Source organism: Eulemur rufifrons, chromosome 20 (genome assembly GCF_041146395.1).
Source record: "Eulemur rufifrons isolate Redbay chromosome 20, OSU_ERuf_1, whole genome shotgun sequence".
Lineage (NCBI taxonomy): Eukaryota > Metazoa > Chordata > Mammalia > Primates > Lemuridae > Eulemur > Eulemur rufifrons.
This window is the reverse complement of record NC_091002.1, coordinates 25,384,113-25,408,572: the sequence shown is the minus strand read 5'-3', so window position 1 is coordinate 25,408,572 and position 24,460 is coordinate 25,384,113. Positions and strand designations below refer to the sequence as shown.

Genomic DNA, 24,460 nt, shown 5'->3' with positions numbered 1-24,460 from the left:
AACTCTTCCCTCTCTGTTTTCAGCCTTGGGCAACAGCTGGTACCCCAACCTCCTAAGCATTGCTGAGACCAAAACAGTCCCTGGACAGGAAAGGGATGCCAAGCTGCAGGACTGCAGATGGCTGCTCCTTCCTGACCCAGGGCAGCTGTCTCCCTTCATCTTCTCTTCCCTGCCTCTCTGAGGCAGGGTGGTCCTCCCCCCTCCCTTTCTCAGCTCCCCTTTTTTCCCCTCCTGCCCTTTCCCCTCCTCTCCTCCTCCCCTTGAGGAGTAGCAATGCTTATTCGGAAGGCAGGTAATGGGCTTGAACTTGGCTCTGGCTCTTACTGTGTGACATTGAACAAATTAATTAACTTCTCTGTGACTCAGTTTCTTCAGCTGCAAAATGGGAGAAAAAAAAGTAAACTACCTCACAAATTGTGAGGATCAAATGAGTCAGTAATTGTGCAGTGTTTAGAACAGTGCCGGGCAAAAAGAAACTACTATGTGAGTGTTTGTATAATAAATGCTCCCGCATATTCAATTTGATCAAAGGGTGGGGGGCGGTGAGCTGGGGGTATCCAGGATGTGTGAGGACCCCACCCCCTCTCACTTATGGGTTACTGCTACAATCTCCCTCTGGTCTCTCCAGCCCCAGGTTGCTTCCCTGTGATTAATTCTCTACTCTGGCTGCTGGGTCTTCTTGCTAAATCCTGATGTGACCACATAACTCCCCTGCTCAAATCCTGCAATGGTTGCCCATTGCCTGCAAGATAAAGGCCACCTTCCAGCTCTTTAGCATAGCATCCCTCAGAACTCTCCAACCCTGTCTTTCCCATCCTTCCACCCCCTGGATCTGCGATCCAGACTTCCTTGAAAACAGGCCCCCCAGTCTCAGGCCTCCAGGCCTTTGCACTTGCTCCTTCCTCCGCCTGGCGTTTCCTCCCGTGCCTTTCCCCTGCATGTCGGATATTGCCCCCTTACCTCCGCCTACTCTACTAGGGCTACCGCCAGATGAAGGCAGTCCCCGAGGGAGGAAAGGGGAGGGTGAGGAAGAGAAAGCAACTCTCAGAGCTGCAGTTTTCTCAGCTTCAAAAGGAAGACAATAAGAAAAGGGCCCTCTCAAGATCAAAGAAGGGTATGGAACAATATGTGAACACTCAGGAAACTAGGAAGTGATGCGTTATCATCACTGATTGCTACACGGCCACTGGGGGGCCCGCCCAAGCAGCCTGTCCCCGAGTGCCTTACTTCCAAGTCCCTGGTCCCCCAGCCCCCCAGACCCAAGCCGCCAGAGGTGAACACAGGAGATAAATGAAGAGGAGAGGATGGGGAGGGGGGCGGTAAAGAAAAAAGAAGGAGGTGGTGTCCGAGGGGAAGTGAGAGACAGAGAGCATGTGGCTGGAACCCCACACTAACGAGGGAGGAAGGATAGGGTGACCTGGGATGCTCTCCCCTCCCTGCCCCCTCTCCTTCCCAGGGGGGCGGCCCCCATCCGCCACAGCTCCGGAGGGCTGGGGGAGGGGCGGGGCGGCGCCGAGGAGAATGAATAATTGAAGTGGAAGGGAGGAGGAAGAAGAGGAGAAGGAGGAAGAGGAGGAGGCGGGAGCCGCCCGCACAGGGTCCTCCCCACTCGGCACCCCACCCCCTCCGCCGCCCGGAAGTCGCTCCCCGCCTCCTGCTCCGCCAACATGGCCGCGAAGTCGGATGGAGCGGCGGCCGCGGCCGGCCCGGGGCCGGAGGGGGCGGCCGGAGCGGCCCGGGGCAGTGCAGGCGGGCGCGGGGACGCGGCGGCGGCGGCCGGGAGCCCGGGGGTGGTCGCGGCGGGAGGCCCGGGGCCGCGCTACGAGCTGCGGGACTGCTGCTGGGTGCTGTGCGCGCTGCTCGTGTTCTTCTCCGACGGCGCCACGGACCTGTGGCTGGCGGCCTCCTACTACCTGCAGGGTCAGCGCACCTACTTCGGCCTCACGCTGCTGTTCGTGTTTCTGCCCTCGCTGGTCGTGCAGCTGCTCAGCTTCCGCTGGTTCGTCTACGACTATACCGAGCCTGCAGGGGCCCCGGGACCCGCCGTCAGCACCAAGGACAGCGGCTCCAGCGAAGCCGCCATCAGCACCAAGGACAGCGCCGCCGCCTTCCGGACCAAAGAAGGCAGCCCCGAGCTGGGTCCCCGGCCCGCGCCCTCCTCGGCCAGCGCCTACCGCCGCCGCTGCTGCCGCCTCTGCATCTGGCTGCTGCAGACCCTCGTCCACCTCCTGCAGCTCGGCCAGGTCTGGAGGTAGGAAAAGCGCAGGTGAAGGGAGCTGAGTCCAAGGAGTGGGGGTGGCGAGGGGCTGCCTGCTGCCCTAGCCCTGCTCTGACCTTTCCAGGCCCCCTTTGTATGCTGACCTCCGCCCCGCCCCGCCCCGCTGCAGCTCTGATGTCTTTCCGTCAGCTCCTCCCTGACCTCTGCCCCCAAACCCTGACCAACCCCAGTGCCATCCGCTCTGATCTGGCCATGAAGTGGGGAGGGGATGAGGCAAGAAGGGAGAGAAAGAGATCCTCAGGGGTGTGTGAGGAGGGCTCAGGGCTCGTGGGGGATAAGTGTGAGGCTTGGAACAGGGCCACAGGGCTCCCGCCAGTCCTGACCCACTCCTCTCTGTCTGAGTACTGAGCAGGGCTTGGGAAAGATCTTAGAAGTCCTTTCCTGCTCTCTAAGATTCACACTTTGGAATTGCAGCCGATTTCCAACCTCCTAGGAGACACACAGAATTAGAGGCAGCTAAACGAATATCCCGCTTAAACTTCTTGGACTATTTGGGAAAACAGTATGCTGGACCCAGCTGGGACACATTCTCAAGCTCCTTCTACTTCCTAATGACTCCCCCAGTACCCTCCCCTCACAACAGGGTCAAGGGGATTTGGAATCTTGAATCTGAGATTAGATGGCCACTAGCTGCCCTTTAATCCCAGAACAGTAAGGCAAAACTGAGGCTTCATTCAAGCTGCCCAATTCCAGGCTTTCTCCTCTGCCAGGACTGAGGGTGCCTGCTGTGCTGAGCTAATTGGAGAGAGAGGGAATTCTAAACCTAAGGCTACTCTTGAATCTGAATTGCTCTAGTAATTTAGGCCCTACTGTGCACTGACAGAGTGAACTTGCTTACTGTGTGATCTTGGGCAAACCCTCTCCTCTCTCCAAGCCTCAGTTTGCTCACCTGTGCAATGAGGGAGAATCCCTACTTTTCTCATCTCACTGGTTTACTGTTACATTATTCTTACCTGTTGGGATGGTCAGGTGGGTCTGCATGAGAGCGCTGCAGACTGTAACATAGTTTAGGAATATAATGGACTATATGATTGTAACAGATGTGGGGAAAGCATGGAAAAAGTCACTCTAGAGATATAAAGGGTGATTATTGCTGTTGTTATATTTATTCTGCTACTTGTTAACACATCCTGCCTAACTCAGAAAATTCAGTTCTGGGCTGAGGGTTGGAAATAGGACTCCCAGGGTTTGTCCCAGCTGTTCACTTGCTGTGTCACCCTTGTTGTGTTGTGGAATCTCTCTCTGCCTTGGTTTCCCTATCTAAGCCTGCCAAGATAATGTGTATATTCCACTTAGCTTGCCCTGGGGGAAAAGGGGGAGTGGAGCTCTAGCCACACAAGGTGGTGTTATTATTATTAGCTTGACACATAGAAATATTCATGTCTACATCCAGGAACTAATCTGCATTTATCATTCTGTGCCCAAGTGGACAGATGGTGAAAGATATTTTTAGATTCTGAAATGGTAACTTCCTATTCTTGGTAGCCAAGCTTCAGCCCCCTTTTCCTTCAGCCTAAAGTGGGCCAGCTGCCCCTCGACTCACTGGCTGTCCCCCCATTCAGAACCACTTACAAGAAAATAATACTTCTCTTCTTTCTTGAATATAAACTGAGTTTTCCTCAAAAAGGGCAAAAAATGGCCACGGGGGGTGTGAGGGGTTGTCCCAGGTGAGTAGCTGGAATGGCCAAGGAGCCACTCAGTTCTGGGGTTTCTTGGATAACAGAGCGAGCTATGTCTACTATCCTCTATTTGTAAAGAGAGGACGTTGGGATGAGATGATTTTGCAGGGATAACAATCTAATAGCTCTTTGGTTGAATGTGGCCTACTGAAGTGTTTTGTGTGGCTTGTATAGTATTTTAAAAACTCAGAGTCGTAGCTTCTCTTTAAAAAAATTGGATCTAGCAGTAACAAACCTGTAATAATTTAGACCGGGTATATGTGCTCATATGTGTTCAATTTGTCCACCCTTCCCTTTGACCACATCTGTATCATTTTGCTTACACATTCACTTAGGCACGACAGCCCTCATTTACAGTCCTATAGCAATTATTTTATTAAGCACTCACTTCGTGCAAGGCCTACTGGTTGCCTTTTTACCGCTTTATCTCCTGTATCCCTCCTAATAATCCTGTCATGTGGTTAGCATTATAAAATTCCTACTTGACAGGTGAGGGAATGGAAGCTCAGAGAGGGGGCATCCTTGCCCAAGGTCACACAGCTAGGGACTGGAAGAGCTGGGGCTAAAGACTGTATGCCTTCAAAGCCTGACTTCACTTTATCCACCTTGCAATTATGCCACTAAAGTGTCCCCCAAGCTTGAAGAATTACGAGTCTTAGGTTCCAAGATTCCAGGACGATAGAAAGTCAGGATTCTGTTGCGCTGAGACAAGAATGTGAAAAGGGGGAGGGCAATGAACTGTGTGGGAGAGGATGGGGAAACAGTGTGGATTGTGGGAACAGTGCTGGATTTGGAGGGGAGGGGGGTTCTGGTCCAGAGACTTACATCATCATCCTGGTTTGTCACTAGCTTGCTAGGTGACCTTGAGCAAGGCCCTTCCTATCTCTGGGCCTCAGTTTCCCTGTGTGTGAAATGAGATTAAATTAAAAGCCTTCCCTGTTCTGAAATTCTGACTCTGGGTCTACAATCAGAGCTAAAGCCTCTGTGCCCTTGCCCCCATAAGCTTTGAATTCTATAATGGCTGAGGGTCTGGATAAATGGGGGACATCCAGAGAAGGCACAGAGAAGCCGCCAGGGCTGGCATTCCTGGAAATTAAACAATGTTGGCATCACATGTCTGTTTACCATGTGAGATGTTCCCATAGATGTTCCAAGTGACAGGGTTTGGGGCAATGAGGAAGGAGAGGTGTGTCTGAGTTCTCCAGGGTCACACTCATCTCCTGATCAAATGTCCCCAGTTCTGAATAAAATAATCTTAATCATAAAGATATTTTTTTAACTTTTTAGGCTTATGCAATGCTGAATCAAAAGTTCAAATGCTCAAGGAGCCACATCAGGCAAGAGGGCTTTATGGATTGAGTAGGATCCCAGGCAAGGAGAAGCTACTACCTGGCTCCAACTGATGGTGCCATGAGAAACCATGGACCCGGTATTGTCAAGTCTTGACTCTCAAGAGAAATGAGAAATGGGGATTTTTGTGTGAACTCTCCCAATTTTCAACTATGAATGAAGATTTTAAAAAATAGTGTCAACTGGCACTCTAGCTTAGGCAACAGAGTGAGACTCTGTCTCAAAAAAAAACAAAAAAACAAAAAAACAATAGTTCAGCCAAAGGAATCACAGGTGTGGGCCTACCTTCTTTGTAACCTCTGCTCTAGTTCTTCACAATTGATAAGGTCCTTTCACACAGAAGATTTTATTATTTTGAACATAAAATGAGGCTCTGAGGAGAGTGAGGAGGAGAAGGAGTTCACAGACACTGCACACCTGTCATGTCCCCGCAGGCCCCATGCAAGGTGTTTCAGGCGTGTAATTTCATCTTACCCTCAACCTTCCCTCCGGTGGCTATTGGTAATACCCATTTATCAGATCAGGAAGTGAGGCTCAGAGAAGTCAGGTAACTTGCCCACTGAGGAGGTGGAGGGGAGGGGAGGTGACAACACAGCTTCATCCAACTCCCAAGCCCAGCTCTATCCTGGGTACCACACACTGGCTATTTGGGAGATCCTGGAGCAACATCTTTGTGCACAGACAGATCGAATCCCTGGGTGAAGAGTAGACAGATCCTTTGGTGGGGCATGAAGCTGGCTGTGGGCTGGACAGCAACCTACCTCCATGCCTCCCCGCCCCCTCACCCCTCTGAGCTGTTAAGCCACCCAGGGCTGTTAAGCCAATTAAAGTCCTAACCCTGTCTCCTCTGACCCTGTGGGCAGCAGAGCAGTAAGCCATGAATCCTGCTTTTCCTAATCTTGGACTCACTGGGCCCCAGCTTTGCCCGGATAAGCATGGTTTGCTAAACCAATTAGTGGGAGACGAGCTGGCATGGGATTCCTCCCAGGCTGTCAGGATCTTGGGACCCAAAAATGGGGAGGGAGAGAAGCAATTGGGCTTTGGAGACCCTCCTTCTAGTACCCCCTCTATGCCCAGGCCCCCGGCATTGCTCTCTGTGCCGCCTAACAAGCCCTGCGCTCCAGAGAAGTTCAGAAATGAGTTAGTGACCTGCTGGGTGTGAATGTCAGGTTCTGGGACCCCCCTTTGGGAAACTATATTCTTTGCATAATGGTTAAGAGCACGGACTCTGGATTCGAATGTCCTCAGTTCTGATCCAGACCCTACTATTTATGTGTGACCTTGACGAGCCACATAATCTCTCGTCCCTTGTAAACCAGCGATCATAATGGTACGCACCCACCTCTTGGGTGTCTCAAGGTTTAATGAGATAATGTGTAAGGGTTTAGCAAAGGGCTCGTTCCATCGCTAAGTGTTCAGAAACTGTTGGTAATGATTAGTGCCATCAGCCTGGGCTTTGTTCCCCGAGCACGTGCCCAGTGAAGGGGCAGGAGGGCAAGGGGATCTTGAAGTCCCCTGGAGCCATAGTGACACAGCAGCCATTCATTTAATCTGCAGATATTTATGGAGCACCTGCTGTATACCAGGCACTGTTCTAAGTGCTGGGAATAGAGGGGTGAATGATACAAAGTTCTTACCCCCTTGGAGCTCAACAGTCTAATGGGGAAGACCAATAAACAAATAAAATATCATATTATGTATGATATGTAATACAATAGATCAGGTGGTGGTAAGTACTGTGGGAAACATTGAAACAGAAACAAGGCAGGGAGCTACGAATGCCAGGGAGGAGGGTGTGGCTCTTTGAGATAAGGTGGTCCAGGCGGGGCTCTCTGAGGAGGCGGCACGTGGGCAGAGGGTTGAATGGGTGAGCAGGAGCTGTGGGCAGGTCCTGGGAAGGCTGTTGCAGGCAAAGGAAGGAGAAGAGCAGGAAGGCCCGTGTGGCAGAAGCCGAGTGACGGGTGTGTGGGAGATGCTGGTGGGTAGGTTGGCAGGGGCCAGGTCAGGGAGGGTCTCAGAGGCCACTTGAGTCTTGGGCTTTTACCCTGCACGGCATGCGGAGCCCAGGAAACTTTGACCAGGGGAGGAACAAAGTCTTGACTGAGGTTTTTCAGTGTCCACTCTGGCTGCTGGATAGAGAATAGACTAGAGGGAGGTGCGGGAAGCCTGGGGACCCATGAGGAGGTTGCTACGAAGATCCAGGTGAGAGATGATGGGGGCTGGACCAGCAGCAGTAGGGGCAGGGGTCTGCTTCAGGCTGAGCTTCTTTGGTCCTCAGTTTCCCCACTGGGGTAGTTAATGGTTCAGAACCCATTCTCTGGAACCAGCCATATCCTGTGTCTGCCACTTTCTGTGACTTTGGGCATGTTGGCATAACTTGTCTGTGCCTTGATTTTCTCATCTGCAAAATGAACATTCTAACATTATCTATCTCCTGTGGCTTGGAGGAGTAGCAAAGTAAACAGTGTATGCATAGTGTTTAGCACAATGCCTGGAACACCGGAACAGCTCAACAATTATCATTAGCCATTGTTATTTGTATTATTATTTGTAAAACACGTCAGGGGTTGGGTTCCACAGTGGTTTTCAAACTGTGTCACGGCTCTCTCACCATCATTTCGACACAAGTATCTCTGAGTTTCTCTTTTTTCATATGTCTGAAATTTTGTTTTGAACAGTCAGTCCCACAGCTGAAACATGTTTACAACCCCCTGAACTCGGTGACCATCCACAGGGTCCCTCCCAGCTCTGACTTTGCAGGGTTGCTCCAATCTGGGCCCCACCACCCGCCTCCTGGGAGAACCCTCTCCAGCATGCTCTTCACCTCACGCGCCCTCTGCCCCCGCCCATCCAGCTGCCATGGGCCATTAGAGCTGCTCTTAACAGCAGTCCCCAACCTTTTTGGCACCAGGGACCAGTTTCATGGAAGACAATTTTTCCATGGACATGGGGGGGAGGCTGAGCTCAGGCGGTGATCCGAGTGATGGGGGCAGCTGTAAATACGGATGAAACTTCGCCCTCACTCGCCCACCGCTCACCTCTGGCTGTGCGACCCAGTTCCTACCAGGGCACGGACCAGTACTCATCAGCAGCCGGGGGGGCTGGGGACCGCAGTCCTAACTGACACAGCAGCGGCAGCAGCGGTTGGGCCCAGTGTCCCCTGTTTGATCTATGAAGACCACACAGGAGAAGCCTTGGGGAGTAGGAGGGGCGGCTGCCAGGAAATGGCTTTGAACCCCAGCAGCTGGGGCGAAGGTCCCCAGGGACAAGAGGGAGGATGGTTGGGATCTACTCTGGCCTCTCCATTCACCACCCTGCCTTTGTTTGGGCGTCCAAATTCCTCCCCTGGGAAATCCTATCAGCCTCCAGTAGTCATCCCCATCCCCCAGTCCCGCCTCCACCTGCAGGCAGAGTGATGGTCCGACCCTGCCATTCTGCAGCCAGAGGGCGGCCCTGGCTCCCTTGAGCCTCTAGAGAGAGTCCAAGCATTTAGCCTGGCTTCAAGGCTCTTTGCCCCCTGCCTTGTTTTCTTTCTCTGCTGCTCTACCCCTGTGATGACCTGCTGTTCCACCCCCACCCAACGGCTAGCCACATGCTCTTCCTGCTCTGGGTAGCTGCAGCACCCCTCCTCCAGCAACACCCTGGCCATTCCCCATCCCAGTGAAATTCTGCACGTCCTTCAAGGCCGAGCACAAATGCTGCCTCTTCTGAGAAGCCTTCCCTGAACAAACCCAACACACATCACCCTCTGCCCCTCAGACCCCACCTCCCACTCCATCAACTAGGCAAAAGTTGCTGTTTTTAATCTAAAATGGAAATTGCTTAGCTGTTTTGTCTGTTTATCAAAGAGCTCTATATACACTCTTGTTGAAACTTCAGGCGGTATAGAAAAGGCCCAAAGAAAGACTCCCCTCTACCCTTGGGGCAGGAGGGTTGGGTTAGGGAAGATTTCCACTTACTAACTAGGTATTTCTTGTATTGCCTGAAGATATTACCTCTAGTTTTTAATTAACCAAGAAATACATGTATACATTCACCTGTGTTTAAAAAGTTAGATATTACTGGAAATGATAGTTATTGTTTAGTAAGACTTAGATTAGATTATTCGTCTTATGACAATCCTGCCAGGGAGGGAGTGTGATGACGAAGAATAAGGACTGTAGAGCCAAAACCCTCACTCTACCACTTACTAGCTGTGTAGCCTTGGGCAAGTCACTTAACCTCTCTGGGCTTCAACTTCCTCATCTGTGAAATGGGGATAATAACAATCCCTACCATAATGTATTAACATATATGTGCTTTGCATATACTCAGCACACAGTAGTGCTCAATTAGTGCTAGCTAGCATTATTGGCCCCGTTTTACAGATGTGGAAATTGAGGCACAGAGAAGAACAGCTTTCCAATTAGTTAGTAGCAAAGCCAGGGTTTGCAGCCATGCAATCAGGCTCCCAAGCCCACATGTGTAACCACCAGGCCATACTGCCTTCTGCTAGTTAGGCATATGCTTACAAAACAATCAATCATGTATTGTTTTGAGAAGCAGAAGGAAAAAAAAAATCAGAAAAGTATTTTAAAAGTACTTTAATATACAGTACATGCTGTTAACATTCTGGGCTCTTCCTCTCAGACTTTCCCCCCCAGGCAGGATTACTCATTCTCCTTAGCCCCACAGCCCTGATCGCATTGCGTTGTGATCATCTGCCCACCCGCCTGGTTTTCCCACCAGATCACAAGCCCCTGGGAAGTTGAGGCCTTGCCCTTCCTTATCTCTGTCCCCCATGGTGACTGGCCCAGAGCAGACCCCGTGTTACTGTTGGGTCCTTGCACCCAGCCAGTTCTGGCGAGGTCCCTGGCAGGCTCTTGCCACATGAACTCTGTTGAAGCAGGCTTTGTGTCTGTAGCTGATTGCGGGGTGCTGAGGCAGCGTGGGAGCCCTCTGCAGCTGCGGACACGGCACTGAAGTGTCAGGACTGCGTCCTCAGCCTTCCAAACTGTCAACAGGCTAAGAATAAGGACAATGCAGAAGATGTCATAGGAAAAACCCCGGGGTGGGTTCCCAGGAGGATGTAGGTGTGGTTGACTTAAGAGGTGGAGGAAAGTGCTCAATGGATGTTGATGTGAGCTGGATAGAACCTTTGAGATCAGAATCTTGGGCAAGTCACTTCATTGCTTGGGCTTCAATTACTCCATCTGTAAAGTCTAGTTGGGGGCTTGAGAATTCTGGCTGAGTTTGCCCAGGACTTGGACAAGAAATCAGGGTAGCAGCGAGCTAGGGCCGCTGGCTCAGATCAAGGCACCATGACTTCATAGCTGTGTGACAATGGGGAGGTAGCTTCACCAGCCAGAGCTCCCGTCTCCTCTGTGAATGGGGACACTGATAGTATCCACCTCTTAAGTTTCTTCTAAAGATACCTTGAGATAATACAAATGCACGGGGCTTGTCATATAGCATATGCTCAGAAAACATTTGCTATCACTATGATTATTGGCCAAGTAGCAGCCCACCCTGCTTGCTTAGTAACCAAGATAGGGGTAAGAGAGGAACATTAGGGGTCCTGCCCCTCAATAACCCTCACCCACTGATCTCCTGTCGAGGAAGGAGACTTGTTCCGTTGCTCTAGAGATAGTGTGAGGACAGATGATGACCCAAAGTAAAGGGAGGCAGAGTCCTTTGAACAGAAGCAAGAACACCCGTCAGTCAGGCTGTGCAGAAACAGAGCTGTTCCAAAGATGTGAACTCCAGTCCCCAGAGGCGTGCAGACGGAAGTGGCTATCTTTGGCAGGGATGTTGTAGCAGGGGCTCCTGCTTCCGTTTGGAGGATAAACTGGATGATCTCTAAAGCCCCTGACTGCTTTAAGTGTCTGTGGTTCTAACTTTGGGGCTTTATGAGGCTCAGTTCCATGATGCTTACCTGCCAGACCACAGGTTGCCAATCAGTGGCCCAGGGGCAAATCCAGCCTAAGGATGTGTTGGGTTGGCTCGATGGTATTTTTCATCCTACTTTTTAATGATACTTTTTATTATAGAAAATGTTAAACATATACGGAAGTAGAGAGAAGAGAATAATTATCCCCCATGAACCATCACCCTGCTTCAACAAGTATTGACTCCTGGCCAACCTTGTTTTATCTAGGGCAGCACCATCCGATAGAACTTTCTGCAGTCATGGAAATATTCTATATCTGCACTATCCAATACAGTGGCCACTGGCCACACATGGCTATTGAGCACTTGGCATGCGGGTAGTGTGACTGAGGAACTGAATTTTAAACTTTATTTACTTTTAATTAATTTAAATTTAAATAACCATTTGTGACGAGTGTTGGACACGTAGGTGCTGGGGAGCATGGCTGTAGACCCCACTCCACTTCCCTCCCTTCCATGTTATTTTGAAGGAAATCTCAGACATCATATCTTCACATCCATAAATATTTCAGGACATCTCCGTTGTGGACATGGCACTGAAGTCTGTCAGCCCTACAGCCTCAGCCTCCCAAACTGTCAACAGGCTAAGAGTAAGGACAATGCAGAAGATGTCATAGGAACAACCCCGGGGTGGGTTCCCAGGAGGATACAGGTGTGGTTGACTTAAGAGATGGAGGAAAGTGCTCAATGGATGTCTATCTTTTTAAAAAGATAGACTTTTTAAAAAGCATAACTGAAATATGTAATACTGCTATCACACCTACAGAAAGGAATAATAATTTCTTAAAAATTCATGTGATATTTCTTTAATTTGTTGCCAACATTTCCAAATTGAGATTTTCTTCTTTCTTTCTTCTTCTCCTCCCGCCTCTCTCTCTCTCTCTCTCTTTCTTTCTTTCTTTCATAAATGTCCTCATTTCCAGCTATTGAGAAATGGAAACTCCAGCCATGTTGGGCTCACATTCTCCCAGAGCAGCAACTGGCTGGAGCTGACAGGTGGCTGCCTCTGTAGACAGGACACCTCTATAGTTCCCCAGAGTCCCTCGTAATGACATCAGCTCCACCTCTTTGAGCACTGGCATTTGAGACCCTAACTGCCATCTAGTATCAGACACCCACACTAAGGACAAATAGAAGCGATTCTTTCTTCCTGCCTTGACCTCCTGGTACCTTCAGAAGCCATCAGGAGACTGAACTCTCTAAGCCCCCTACCCCACTGGCTCATGACATCCCAGCTCCACACAAGGATATCAGGAAGAGAGAGAAAAGGAGAGCAAGGGCCTCAGGTTAGAGTATAGGGTCCTGGGTTTTAGTCTCCAATCAGCACCCATTTCACCAACCCATCTCACAGATGGGAAAACTGAGGTCCAGAGAGTGGAGGCAAGCTGGCTGCACCCATACAGTGAGGGATGAATCTGGTCCCAGATGTTTTGCTGGAGAAGGGCTGCCTACTTCTCTGCTGGGCAAAAAGAAGGACGCTGGCTGGGAGCTGATGGGGGTGAGTGGGATGGGAGAGGGTCTCAGCTTCTCAGTCAGAGCCTAAAATTAGTGGTTGGGAAATGCTTGGCCTGAGCCCAGCAAAAATAAGAAAAAGAGGTGCTTTGACTCTGTAGGGGGCTGCTGAGGAGGAGGGAGACAGCCCAGCTCCCAGCGCCACATGAAACGGGAGCCAAACGTGTAAAATCACATCCTTTACTGACATTTATGACTCATTTGGCTGCCAAGCCCAGGACGGTCCTAGTTTGCATCCTTGCAGGAGCACTCAGCATTAGGGGTAGGCAGGTGGTGGTGGGGAGCAGGGCCATTGCCCCCCAAGAGCTTCTCAGGCCCTATTGCAGATACATATCTGGGGGCCCAGTGTTCTGGAAAACCCGCAGACTGGATCTGGGTCCCTGGGGCTGGCTCAGAGGATCTGTGCCCCGTGGTGGGGTGGGCAGTGCACGCCAGTCCAGGCTTGGGGTGCAACTCGGGTGCTTTCTGACTATCTGGCCTCAGGCAAGTCGTGTCTCTACTGTCTCTGGAATCCATCCCCTTTTGACTGGGCCATCCTGACATTTCACCTGGCAACTGGTCTCTTGTCTTCCACCTTTGTCCCCTGCAATCTGTTCCCCACAGCCAGGAGGCTTCCTTTAAAATGCAGCAGTGGCATCTAATCCTGTCACTCCCCATCGCTCTGAAGATAAAGATCAAATCCTTCACCCTGGCCCACGTCATCTCTCACTTTCTCCCCTCCTCTGAGCTCCAGCCATCCCACCACCTGCTGCTCCCTCCCCACTCAGGACCTTTGCCAGAAACTCCCTTCCTTCCCTCTCATACCTGGTTAACTCCCGTGCCTGCTTCAGATCATGGCTCAGTACTCACCTCCTCCAGAAAGCCTTCCCTGACTGCTACACCCTTCCCAGCTGGGCTGGGTCCTTTTCCAATAGCACTGCCGTCCTCAGTGCTGGAACGTGGGCCCCCATTTGGAGCATGCCTGGCGCCCATGGAACATGTTTGTTGCTACATGTTTACATGATGCTTTAGTTAATCTTCCATTAGACTGAGTTCTTAGCAGGTGGGCTGGGTTTGCCTTGTTCTCCAACGTGTCTGCTAGTGTTTTCACACAGTTCCAGGCACACAGTAGGTACTCAAAAATGCTTGGTGAATGAATGTCAAATGAACATTGCCTTTTCTGAAACTCACTTTCCTCAACTGGAAAGTGAGAATCCTCTCCACGGATCTCACAGGGCTACAGAGAGGATTGCAGAAAAGTACATAAGAAGGTATTTGATGAGTAATTTTCTTGGGGGCAGGCAGAGACCCCAAAAAAGACCTACCTTGTCAACTCTCCCCAAAGGGGCTTCTCTGACCCTCTGTACCCTGGGGACAGATTCAGTGAGCACCAGGGAAAGCCAGCCTAGGAGTGGGTCTCAGCTCTGCCAGAAACCAGACCGGGGACTACAAGTCTTCCTCCTTCCTCATGGGGCCTCTGATTCAAACAGCTCCATAAAACCTCCCACTGATCGAGTGCCCAGCACTCGGCTAGTGTTTTATACGTACTACCACTTTCCGATCGCACGGCTACCCTGTGAAGTGGGCGTTGAGCAGATGGGTTCAGAGAGGGGAAGCAGCTCGCCTAAGGCCACACAGCCAGTAAGTGATGGAGCCAGGACCTGAGCCCAGGCTTCGCTGTCTCCCTAGCCCGGGTTCTTGCCCTCTGTATGTGGCCGCCTTTACTTAGGGAGCTTATAAAGCCGAGTTTATAAAGTATATTCACTCACTCACTTAAGGTGTGCCAGGCGCCGGAGACACAGCAGAGAACAGGTAGACATGGTCCCTGCTCTCGTGGAACTTACAGTCCCATGGGGAGAGACAGACAGTACATATGTAAATGAGTAAATCAGACGGCTTCAGTTTTGTGAGATGTGTTGCTAAGAAAACAAAACAGGGTAACGTGGCAGAAAGTGACGGGAGGGGTGCGGTGGATAGACGCGATTTGGGGGTGGCTGGGTCTGGGAAGACCTCTGAGGAGGTGACACTGAGCTGAGATGGGAGGAGAGAGTTTGGCAGCACTAGCCAGGGCCTTTCTGGGCAGAGGCCCCGAGGCCGGCGCAGCTGGAGAGTGTGAGAGGGCAGCGTGGAGGGACAGGGTCCTGCAGGGGGACAAAGGCTGGATCCTACTGGGCCTCCAAGGTCATGGTGAGGATTTTATTCTAAGAGTGCTGGGGTGGGCCTAACCTGACCTAGGAGTTTATAAGATCCCTTGTCTGCTTGTGAAGAACAAGCTCTACGAGGACAAGGATGGCGGCAAGGAGCCCCGCAGGAGGCTGCTGGGTTGCGGCAGCTTGGCCCAGGGAGGTGACGCGGTGGAGAGAAGTCCTTGGGTTCGGGACACAGCTGTGGGGCCTGAATGTTATCAGAATCGGGTGGATGAAAACTCCTTGGTGTACACCACAGTCAGTGACTCGGGCCCATTTTGTAGAGGAGGACTGAGGCCCACGGAGGGGCTGGACTTGCTGGGAATCACCTGGATCTCTTGACGCTCCAATTGCTATTATCACCCCTCCCCTAGTTTTCTCTAAACCCGCATAATCCCAAGTGATGCTTTTAGGTCCATCATATCCACCCGGGGTCCTGGCAGGGTCCCCCGGGCAGCCGTGTGGCATGCCCTCCACGCGACAAGCCGCCGTGGTAGGCAGCTGTGGCGCCAGAGAGACGGAATGGGGCTTGTTGAGCTCCTCTGTCCCTGCTCTGGCCCAGGGGGCCATGGAGCACCAGCTCTGAGTCCTAGACCTGATGCCAACTTGCTGTGTGACTTTGGACAAGTCCCAGTCCCTTTCTGGGTCTCAGTTTTCCTCCTCCGTGAATTGAGGGTAAGAGCAGTACCCACCTCAAAGATTTGTTGTGAGGAATGGACATGTTCGTATGTACAAAAAGGCTCAGGACAGCCTGTCTGACGGGTGACACTCCATAAATGTGAGCTGTCGTCATTATTATTAACCCTGCAGCCCGGCAATGGGCGCAGCTGGCAGGGGTGTCCCGTCGCTTCCCATCAGCCCACCTCTCCCGCCTCTCCCATCTGCCTCTCCGCCCTGCCCAGGTCGCTCCGCAGGGGTCTGCAGGGGTCTGCAGGGCCCTTGCACCTCGGAGACTGAGAGCTAGCCCACGCGGAGGGCGCTTCCTGGAGGGAGAGGAGCCGCTGGAAGCTGCTGTGTTTTTGGCCCGGAGCTGTGAGGGGGAGTGGGGAGGGGCGCGAACACACTCGGAAACGCAGGGACCGACAGATGGAGGAGCTGAGGATGTGAGAGACGCAGACAGACAGAGACCCGGAGTCAGGGAGGCGGGGCACACCGGGGAGGACGGCCGGGAAGCTGGCAGTCACGCCACACCACGGCTGAGCAGCAGGCCAGCAGATGGACCGAGCACCCAAGGGACCAAAAGACACAGACAGACAGACCACCAAGGAGACCCCGTATCCAACACAAAGACAGAAAGATGGACAGCAAAGCAGACCCAGTATCCATAGGGACAGACAGACTGAAGTTTCTGGCCGCTAAGGGCAGACAGACAGGCCGACCCAGGATCACAGGGTCAGACTAACAGATGGACATAGTATATGACCCAGAGTCCAATGGACAGACAGGTGGACTGACCCAGGGTCCAAGGATAAGACTGACAGTAATGGAGGAACAGACAAAGAGGCCTGACCCTGTATTCAAGGGACAGACATGACAGACAGGCTGATCTGAGCCACAGACAGACGGATACAGTGACCCAGGATCTGAGGTCAGACAAAGTGATGGGCCCAGGTTTGACTGTCTGAATGGAATGAGGCCCAGGCCAGAAACCCTGATCTAGAACCAGAGACTCAGGGTGACTCAGGAACAAAGAACAGGAGCGAGACAGGGTGACCCAGATGCTTGGCCCAGAAGCTTCCTGGCTTTTCAGGAAGATAGGGTCCCCTCATCCTTCTCCCCTCCTTTCGCCCACTAGAGAGGAGCCTCTGAACTCTAAGGGATGCTGGGAGGTTCCTGGGTCAGGAGAGGAAAGCAGGCCCGGGGAGAGGGAATCAGTTCCCGTTCATTTCTAGACCCTGTCACCTGCTCGTGGAGGCACTGGGTCCAGAAGAGACAGCCCTTTGGATCTCTGAGCTGAAGGATTTCACACCCTACTGCTGGCTTCCCCCTCCTCTCTAGGCTTGGCTTCTACGCTCCCAACCCCAGCCCCAACACACACTTACCTGCTTTTCCACTTTCTTCCGAGACAAGCTGCTTCCTCAAGCACAAGACTGGGAGTCAGTAAATTAGATCCAAAATAGACTCAGCGCCTGTTTCCTCATCTATCAAATGGAGGTAGCAAAAGTTGCCTGTTAGGTTAACAGCACTGACTGCGGTGCCTGGCTTGCACCCGGCCTCAGGCAGTTTAAGTCTGAGAGCTGTTAGAAGAGGGGAGGCCTGGCTACGCTGGAGGTGCATCAGGGAAGGCTTCCTGGAGGAGGAAGGCCAGAAGTGAGTCAGCAAGGGCAGGAGGAGCCTGTGAGGTGTCCTGGCTCTTTGCAAACTCAGGCACAGAAACCCCAGGGCCCTCCCAGGTCAGGAGGGAAACACACACATAGACTCACATGTATTCATTCCACAGATATTAATTGAGTGCCTACTACATGCAGTGATGCTGGGGACACAGTGGTGTCCAAGACAGACAAGGTACCTGCCCTCATGGATCCACAGTGGTAGAATGGAAAATATATAAATAAATAAAGTTATTTCATCCTGGATGTTAAGAAGAAACTGAGACAGGATGGTACGGTAGACTAGAGCGACTTGGCAAGGGCGAAGCTGCCAACATGGCCTGGGTGGCGTAGGAGGCCTCTCTAGGAAGGTGACATGTGAGCGGGTGAGGAGCCCGCCACAGGCGGAGCTGGGGAAGGGGTGTTGCAGGCAGAGCGAGCAGCAAGTGCAAAGGTCCTGAGTCAGTGCATCTGGAGTGTCGGGAACACAAGGGACAGCGGTTTGAGATGAGGTAAGAGAAACAGACGGGGCCAGATGGTTTCGGGCTTGCGAGCCAAGGGGAGAAGCTTGGGTTTTATTCCAAGAGTGATGGGAGGCCCCGGGAAGGTTTTGCGAAGGGGAATGACATGATCTGACAGGTTTTAAAAATACCCCTCTGGTTGCTATGTGGAGAGTGGACCGTAGGGAGGTGGCAGTGGGTGCAGGGAGCCCACACAGGAGGTTGACATGGCCACTAGGCAGGAGAAGACGGTGGCCTGTACCAGGTGGTGGCTGCATTTTGGAGAACAGCAGATATACGATCACCCCAAGTCCGATTCCCTGAGAGGGGGTATCTTTCTCTCGAGTGAAGGTCAACTTCTCTCAACTTCCTTTCAAATAGTGGGAGAGGTGGGATAGGGTGGGCTTCCTGGAGGAGGTTTCAGGAGAGGTTGCTCAGTGACCAAGAGGAACCAGAGGCCTCCACCCAGTGTATGCACCCACTCTCCATGTACACATCTCTCTGCAGTTCATAAATCATTTTTAGGTCCATCACCTCACTTAATGCTCACAATAAGGAAAAACATAAGGCTCAGAGAAGCATAGAAACTACCCAAGGCCACACAGCAGGTCCAGGACAGGGCTGAGAAGTGAACCCACAAGCCCAGCGTACATATTGCCATCTCACCTTTCTGATCCTCACCCCGGTGGCTGTGACGTAGGCAGAATGCAAATGCCAGCCCCATTTTAGAGATGGGGAAACTGAGGGCCGTGGAAATCAGGTTGCGTGTCCTGGGCAGGACTGTTTTAGGACTCTTGCGGGCCCCACATCTATCAAGCATATTAAAATGCAGCCACATCAAACATCAAATATAAATTATATATAACCAGATAAAAGCCAAATTGCAGTTGACTGGCTGACATCATGTTCTGTTTTGCAGACATTTAATTAAACATTTATTAATTTTGATTCTGTAGTTTTTCCCTGTGTTTTGGAGCCAAATTGTTTTTTTTTTTTTCAGGCTTCAAACATTTTCCTAGGCCCATGAAAATCTCACAAGCCCTTGGCAGCGAGCATTAGTGCCGGCTGGAAAGAACGGCCAGTGTTGGTCCTGTTGCCAAAAGGGGCAGAGTGAGGCAAAACCCAAGCCTTTCATCCCGGACTGCAGTGTGATGCTTCCACACTCCCGGGTGACCCGACGTTCCTGGCCCCCCTCTTCCCCTCCCCCACGGCTGCTCCTGCCCACAGGGCCCTGGGCTGTGTGAGCCCTTTGTCTGGGGTTGGCTGGGAGCTGGCAGAAGAGGAGGCAGGAGTGGGCGGGGAGGTGGGCAGGCGGCCTGTCAGGTGCTGACGGATGCTGGCCGGGGGCCGGGGCCTCCCTCACGCTGACCCGGGCCCGGAAACAGATGGTCTTCCAGCCTGAGAGAAACTTCCAGGGTGTCACCCTCCCCCAACTCCCCAGGCCCCTTCACGTTAGACCAGCTGGTCTCTCCTTCCTATGCAAAGCCAGAGCCGAGGGAACCCGGAAGGAGGTGGGGTGGAGGGGAGAGGGCGGCCGGGAAAGGTGGCCTATGTTCTAGGCCCCTCGGAAGCTCTGGGGTCCACCCTGGTCCCTCCCCTAGCCCCTTACCTCTGGCCACCTCCAGATCTGCTCTCTGTCCCTTCTCTATCCCCTGCCTTAGCTCAGCGCTGTCATTTCAGGGCTGGACCAAACCCCATCCTCTCCTGGCTTTCCTCCAAGCCAGCCTCCAGAGCGAGCTTTCTAAGTTACTGAGCTGATCACAGCACCCCTGGTTCTGGGATGGAATTCAGATTTAGAATAAATTCTGAACTCGTCAGTCCAGAATTCGATGCCCTTCACGATTCTAGTCTGCTAATGCCTGTGCCCATGGAAGCCCCCCATCCAAGCTCAGAAAACCACTGGCCATTGCCCTAAAAGGCCATGTTCTCTCCGGCTACTGTGCCTCCGTATCGCCGGTTTTTCCACCTGGAATACCCTTCCACCACTTGTCTGCCTCCCAATGCTAGGCCATGCTTTAAAGCTGAGATCAAACGTTTCTTCCTCCAGGAAGTCTTCCCTGACCCCTTTCCCCAGGTAAAGTTATTCTGCTCTTCTCTGGGTTCCAAAGCATCTTTTAGCACCTGTTTCACCTCGTATCTTGTCTGTCTCTCATGGAACTGTGAGATACACAAGGGCACAGCACCTGGCACAGAGCAGGTGGTCAAAATACACCTGCTCCAAGAATGCATGACTCTGGCTGCAGGGATCCTCATATAGTAGGCAGGGGCCCAGGCAATGAGAGATACGGGGAGACAAGCTTCTGCTCATCAGAAGAAACATAATCCAGCCCTGCAGCTGCTCAGAAGCCAAGGGCCCTGCCTCTGGAGGTATGGACTCCCTCTCTTGGGAAGTACAGGAGCAGTGGGTGTAGACGCACCAGGCTGGACATTGCCAAAGGAATTCCAGTGTGGCAGGGAAGAGTTGCACTGAGGGGACTTTGATTTCCCAAGTCAGCTTCTGAGGGAACAGCCCCCTTCCCTAGCCTGGGTGCCAATCCTGTAATGTATCGTGTTGAGGGTGTGTCTACACCACCATCAGTTGGTGCCAGAATGAGCCAGGGATAGGGAGGAGGGCTCTAAATGGGATGTTCCTGGCCACGTTTTGAGAGGAGAGTCTGGGTCCCAGAATATTAGCTCTGAAAGGATTTCCAGAGTTATCAAGTCCATCTCTTTTGTTGGCAGATGAAGAAACTGAGGTTCCAAGAAGGCCACACAGCTGCTAAGACCAGGATACTTATTTGGGGAAACTCTGAGTATCAGTTGGTCCCAAATTCCAGGGAGCACTGTGATTCCTCCCTTGGGCTGGCAGCACATAGTGAATAGAGTTGGTCCCCTGGTTCCCAGATAATGTCCTGGAAATGCCAGTACTTCACATCTGGGAGTAGACCCCTACATTCCTGACTCCCCAATTTCAGATTCAGGCAGTAGGGTCAGTGAATCTGTATTGGGATTGTCACCCCAGGTTTCCTAGGGAAGCCACTTTTGGATGAGCCCTCGATGGGGGCTCTGAGACATCTGTGTGGACAGGTCCCCTCTCCTCCTGCATGGGCACCTCACTTTACAGTATGCAAAGTTTCTTTTCATCCACGTAATCCTCACAGCCACTTTGGGAGGGGTTAACTCGGGCTCAGAGAGGGTCTTGCTCAAGATCACAGAGCAAATTACAAGCAAAGTCAGGAACTGAATTCAGGACTTTGGGGTCCCTTCCATGCGCCCTATAGGGTTAGCTGAGTTCCAGTCACGTCAGCAAATCTGCAGTCATGCACACATTCATTCATTCAGCACACGTGGATTGAGCACTTACTTTGTGCTAAGAACTGAAGATGCAGCAGTTAGCAAGCCAACCTAGTCATTCTCGGGGTGCATGCCTAATCAGGCAGTCACAATCCACTGTGACAAGTGCTAGATTAGAGGAAAGCCTGGGAGAGGCCCTTACTCCAGGTGGAGGGTGGTCAGCGTAAGCTTTCTGGAGGAAGTCATGTCTAAAAGCTGAGCCTTGGAAGGGAAGCAAGAGTCATCCAGGTTTGGGGCTCGGGTAGGGTTAGGGGACAGGGCAGGGTATTCCAGGCAGAGGGAACAGCATGTGCACAATCTTAGTGATGAGGGAGACATTGAGAGCTCTGAAACCTGTGGCCTGAACAGAGTAGCCACGAAGAGCCATGAAGTCTGTTTGGAGAAGTGGCACCAGAGCATGCAGCGAAGTCTCAAATGCCGGGAGAAAGTGTCTATGAGCAACTTCCGTGTGTCCTATGGTGAGAATGGACACTCAGAGGTGAGGTCGGGGAACAGAGCAGGAAGCTGCTGGTGACAACAGAACTGGGGCTGTCACCAGGCACAAGGGACTGTCCCTGAAGGAACCTATGTGAGCAAAACTTTTCATGGCTTAAAGTGTGAGGCAGTGTGTCTAATGGTTAGAGTGTGGGCCCTGACGCCAGACTGGCTGGGTTTAAATCCTGGTTCCACTGCTAACTAGCTGTGGCCTTGGATAAATGACATACTCCTCCGGGTCTCAGTTTGCTCATCTATAAAATGGGGGATGATAATAGGGCTGTTTAAGTTCAGGGCACGCTCAGGTGTCAATAACCCTGCAAAAAAAGCAGGCCCCAACCCGTTATAGGAATAATGGCGGTACTGCGGCCTCAAAGGCTTGCTTTGTGCTGGCACTTCGAGCTAATGACCCCATTCAGTGCCCCCTCAACAGCTCCATGAGACAATCCTTTCAAAATGCTCATTTTACAGCTGAGGAAACAGGCTCGGGGCAGAGTGACGCGCCCCCTGCGCCCGCTGGGTGGCTCCGAGCGGGTGGGACGGGGCGAGCGGAAGGAGGCGGGCACGGGAGCCGAGCACCTGAGCACCGCGTCCCTCCCGCTCCGCAGGTACCTGCGCGCCCTGTACCTGGGGCTGCAGAGCCGCTGGCGCGGGGAGCGGCTGCGGCGCCACTTCTACTGGCGGATGCTGTTCGAGAGCGCCGACGTGAGCATGCTGCGCCTACTGGAGACCTTCCTGCGCAGCGCGCCGCAGCTCGTGCTGCAGCTCAGCCTGCAGCTCAGCCTGCACCGCGGCGGCGCGCCCGACCTGCTGCCCGGTGAGCCCCGCCCGCCCTTTCTCCCCGTGTCACGCCCCCTGGGGGGTGCCCTGTGCGCCGCCCACCTCAGGGCCCACCCAGTCAGGGCTCAGGGAGGCCCCCCCTTCTGCCCTCACCACCCTCCAGGCCTCTGGAGAGATCCCCGTGTCCCCTCCAATGGCCCACTTACCCCAGAGTGAGGACGGACCTGGCCCCTCCACTCTCTTGCCACCCCTTAGGTCCCCTGGGTGCTCCCCGTCTCCTTTCCTCCCTTTCCCATTGCCAGAGCCGACCAGACCCCATTTCTGCGGAGTCTAAATAGGCCCTTCACCCCATGAACACCCCTTAGATCCTCTGGGCAGTCCCCTGCCCCTCCATGCCCCATACTGTCCTGAGCCCAGCCTGCATCTCCTGGGACCCCCCTGCCTCACAGACCTGCCCAGTCTCCATCCGTTTCAGAGAACCTGTCCATCTACCCCTTCACTGGGGGCCCTGGGGCCTTGCCCTTCTGTAACAGACAGACAGGGCCAACATTCCCCCCTCACCCCCGGCCATGTCCTGTCTTCCTGAAGCACCACCCCATGTTCTCCCCACCCAGACCCTTTCCAACCCACCCTCAGTGGCTCTATCACTATGCTTCAGGCCCCTGGTGATCCCTTGCCCCAAATACTGGGTCCCAATCACAACTCTTCTCACCTTGGGTCTCCTCCCCACACCCCACCTCATCCTGGGGGCCACATCTTCTAATGGTCCCCTCCTGGCTCCTCCATGCCCTAACCGTGACCCTCTCTTCACCTCCTCTCCCACACCCAGAGTCCTGGACCCTAATTTCTTACCCTCTAGCCAAGACCCCTGAACCTTACCAGCCCCATGCTAGGGTCCTAGATGTGACCCTTATGGAGACCAAATCTCCCATCTCCCTTTATGCTCCCACTGCCACAGAAGTACCCAGTCCTGCGTGGCACTTCATCATTGCTCTTGAAGACCCCCACCAGACCTTCCCCACACCCCTCCTGGTCCACGGACCCTCCCCTCACACCTCCTCGAAACCCAGCTCCTGACCCAGAACCCTCCCCCTCTCCCCAGACCCCAACCCAAACCCACCCCTAACCCAGCCCACCCTGCCCCTGCCCTGTCTCCACAGCCCTCTCCACCTGTGCTTCCCTTGTGTCCCTGGCCTGGACACTGGCCTCCTACCAGAAGGTGCTGCGGGACTCGAGGGACGACAAGCGGCCACTGTCCTACAAGGGCGCGGTGGCCCAGGTGCTGTGGCACCTGTTCACCATTGCGGCCCGCAGTCTGGCCTTCGCACTCTTCGCCAGCGTCTACAAGCTCTATTTTGGCATCTTCATTGTGGCCCACTGGTGTGTCATGACCTTCTGGGTCATCCAGGGGGAGACGGACTTCTGCATGTCCAAGTGGGAGGAGATCATCTACAACATGGTGGTGGGCATCATCTACATCTTCTGCTGGTTCAACGTCAAGGAGGGCCGCAGCCGCCGCCGCATGGCCCTCTACTACTGCATCGTCCTGCTGGAGAACGCGGCGCTCACCGGCTTCTGGTACTCCAGCCGCAACTTCTCCACCGACTTCCACTCGCTCATCCTGGTCTGCGTGGTGGCCTCCAGCTTTGCGCTGGGCATATTCTTCATGTGTGTCTACTACTGTCTCCTGCACCCCAACGGGCCCATGCTGGGTCCCCAAGCACCTGGCTGCATCTTCCCACAGTCCCCAGGGTCCTGTGGCCCGCCATTCGATGCTGTCACAAGTCCCCCAAGGTCCCTGCCGAGGACTACAGGCGCTGAGCGGGATGGGGCCTCAGTGGGGGGTGAGCGAGCGGGAACCCCCACACCACCTGTCTTCCAGGTGCGGCCTGGCTTGCCTCCCACACCAGTGGCCCGCGCCTTGCGGACAGAGGGGCCTGTCATTCGGATTGACTTGCCTCGGAAGAAGTACCCAGCCTGGGATGCTCATTTTATTGACCGCCGGCTCCGGAAGACCATTCTGGCACTGGAGTACTCCTCGCCTGCCACGCCCCGGTTGCAGTACCGGAGCGTGGGGACCTCCCAGGAGCTGCTGGAGTATGAGACCACAGTGTAGGCTACAGTCTGCCCGCAAAAAAGGGACAGACTTGGC

At 53.2% G+C, this 24,460-nt stretch overlaps 1 protein-coding gene across 1 annotated transcript; it reads left to right on the top strand.

Moving 5' to 3' along the window:
• The first annotated feature begins 1,667 nt into the window (after nt 1-1,667).
• On the top strand, nt 1,668-24,424 carry XKR7 (XK related 7). Its single transcript, XM_069496422.1, has 3 exons — nt 1,668-2,251; nt 22,137-22,345; nt 23,469-24,424. The coding sequence occupies exons 1-3, from the start codon at nt 1,668-1,670 to the stop codon at nt 24,422-24,424; spliced, it is 1,749 nt and encodes a 582-aa protein (XP_069352523.1).
• The last annotated feature ends 36 nt before the right edge of the window (nt 24,425-24,460 follow it).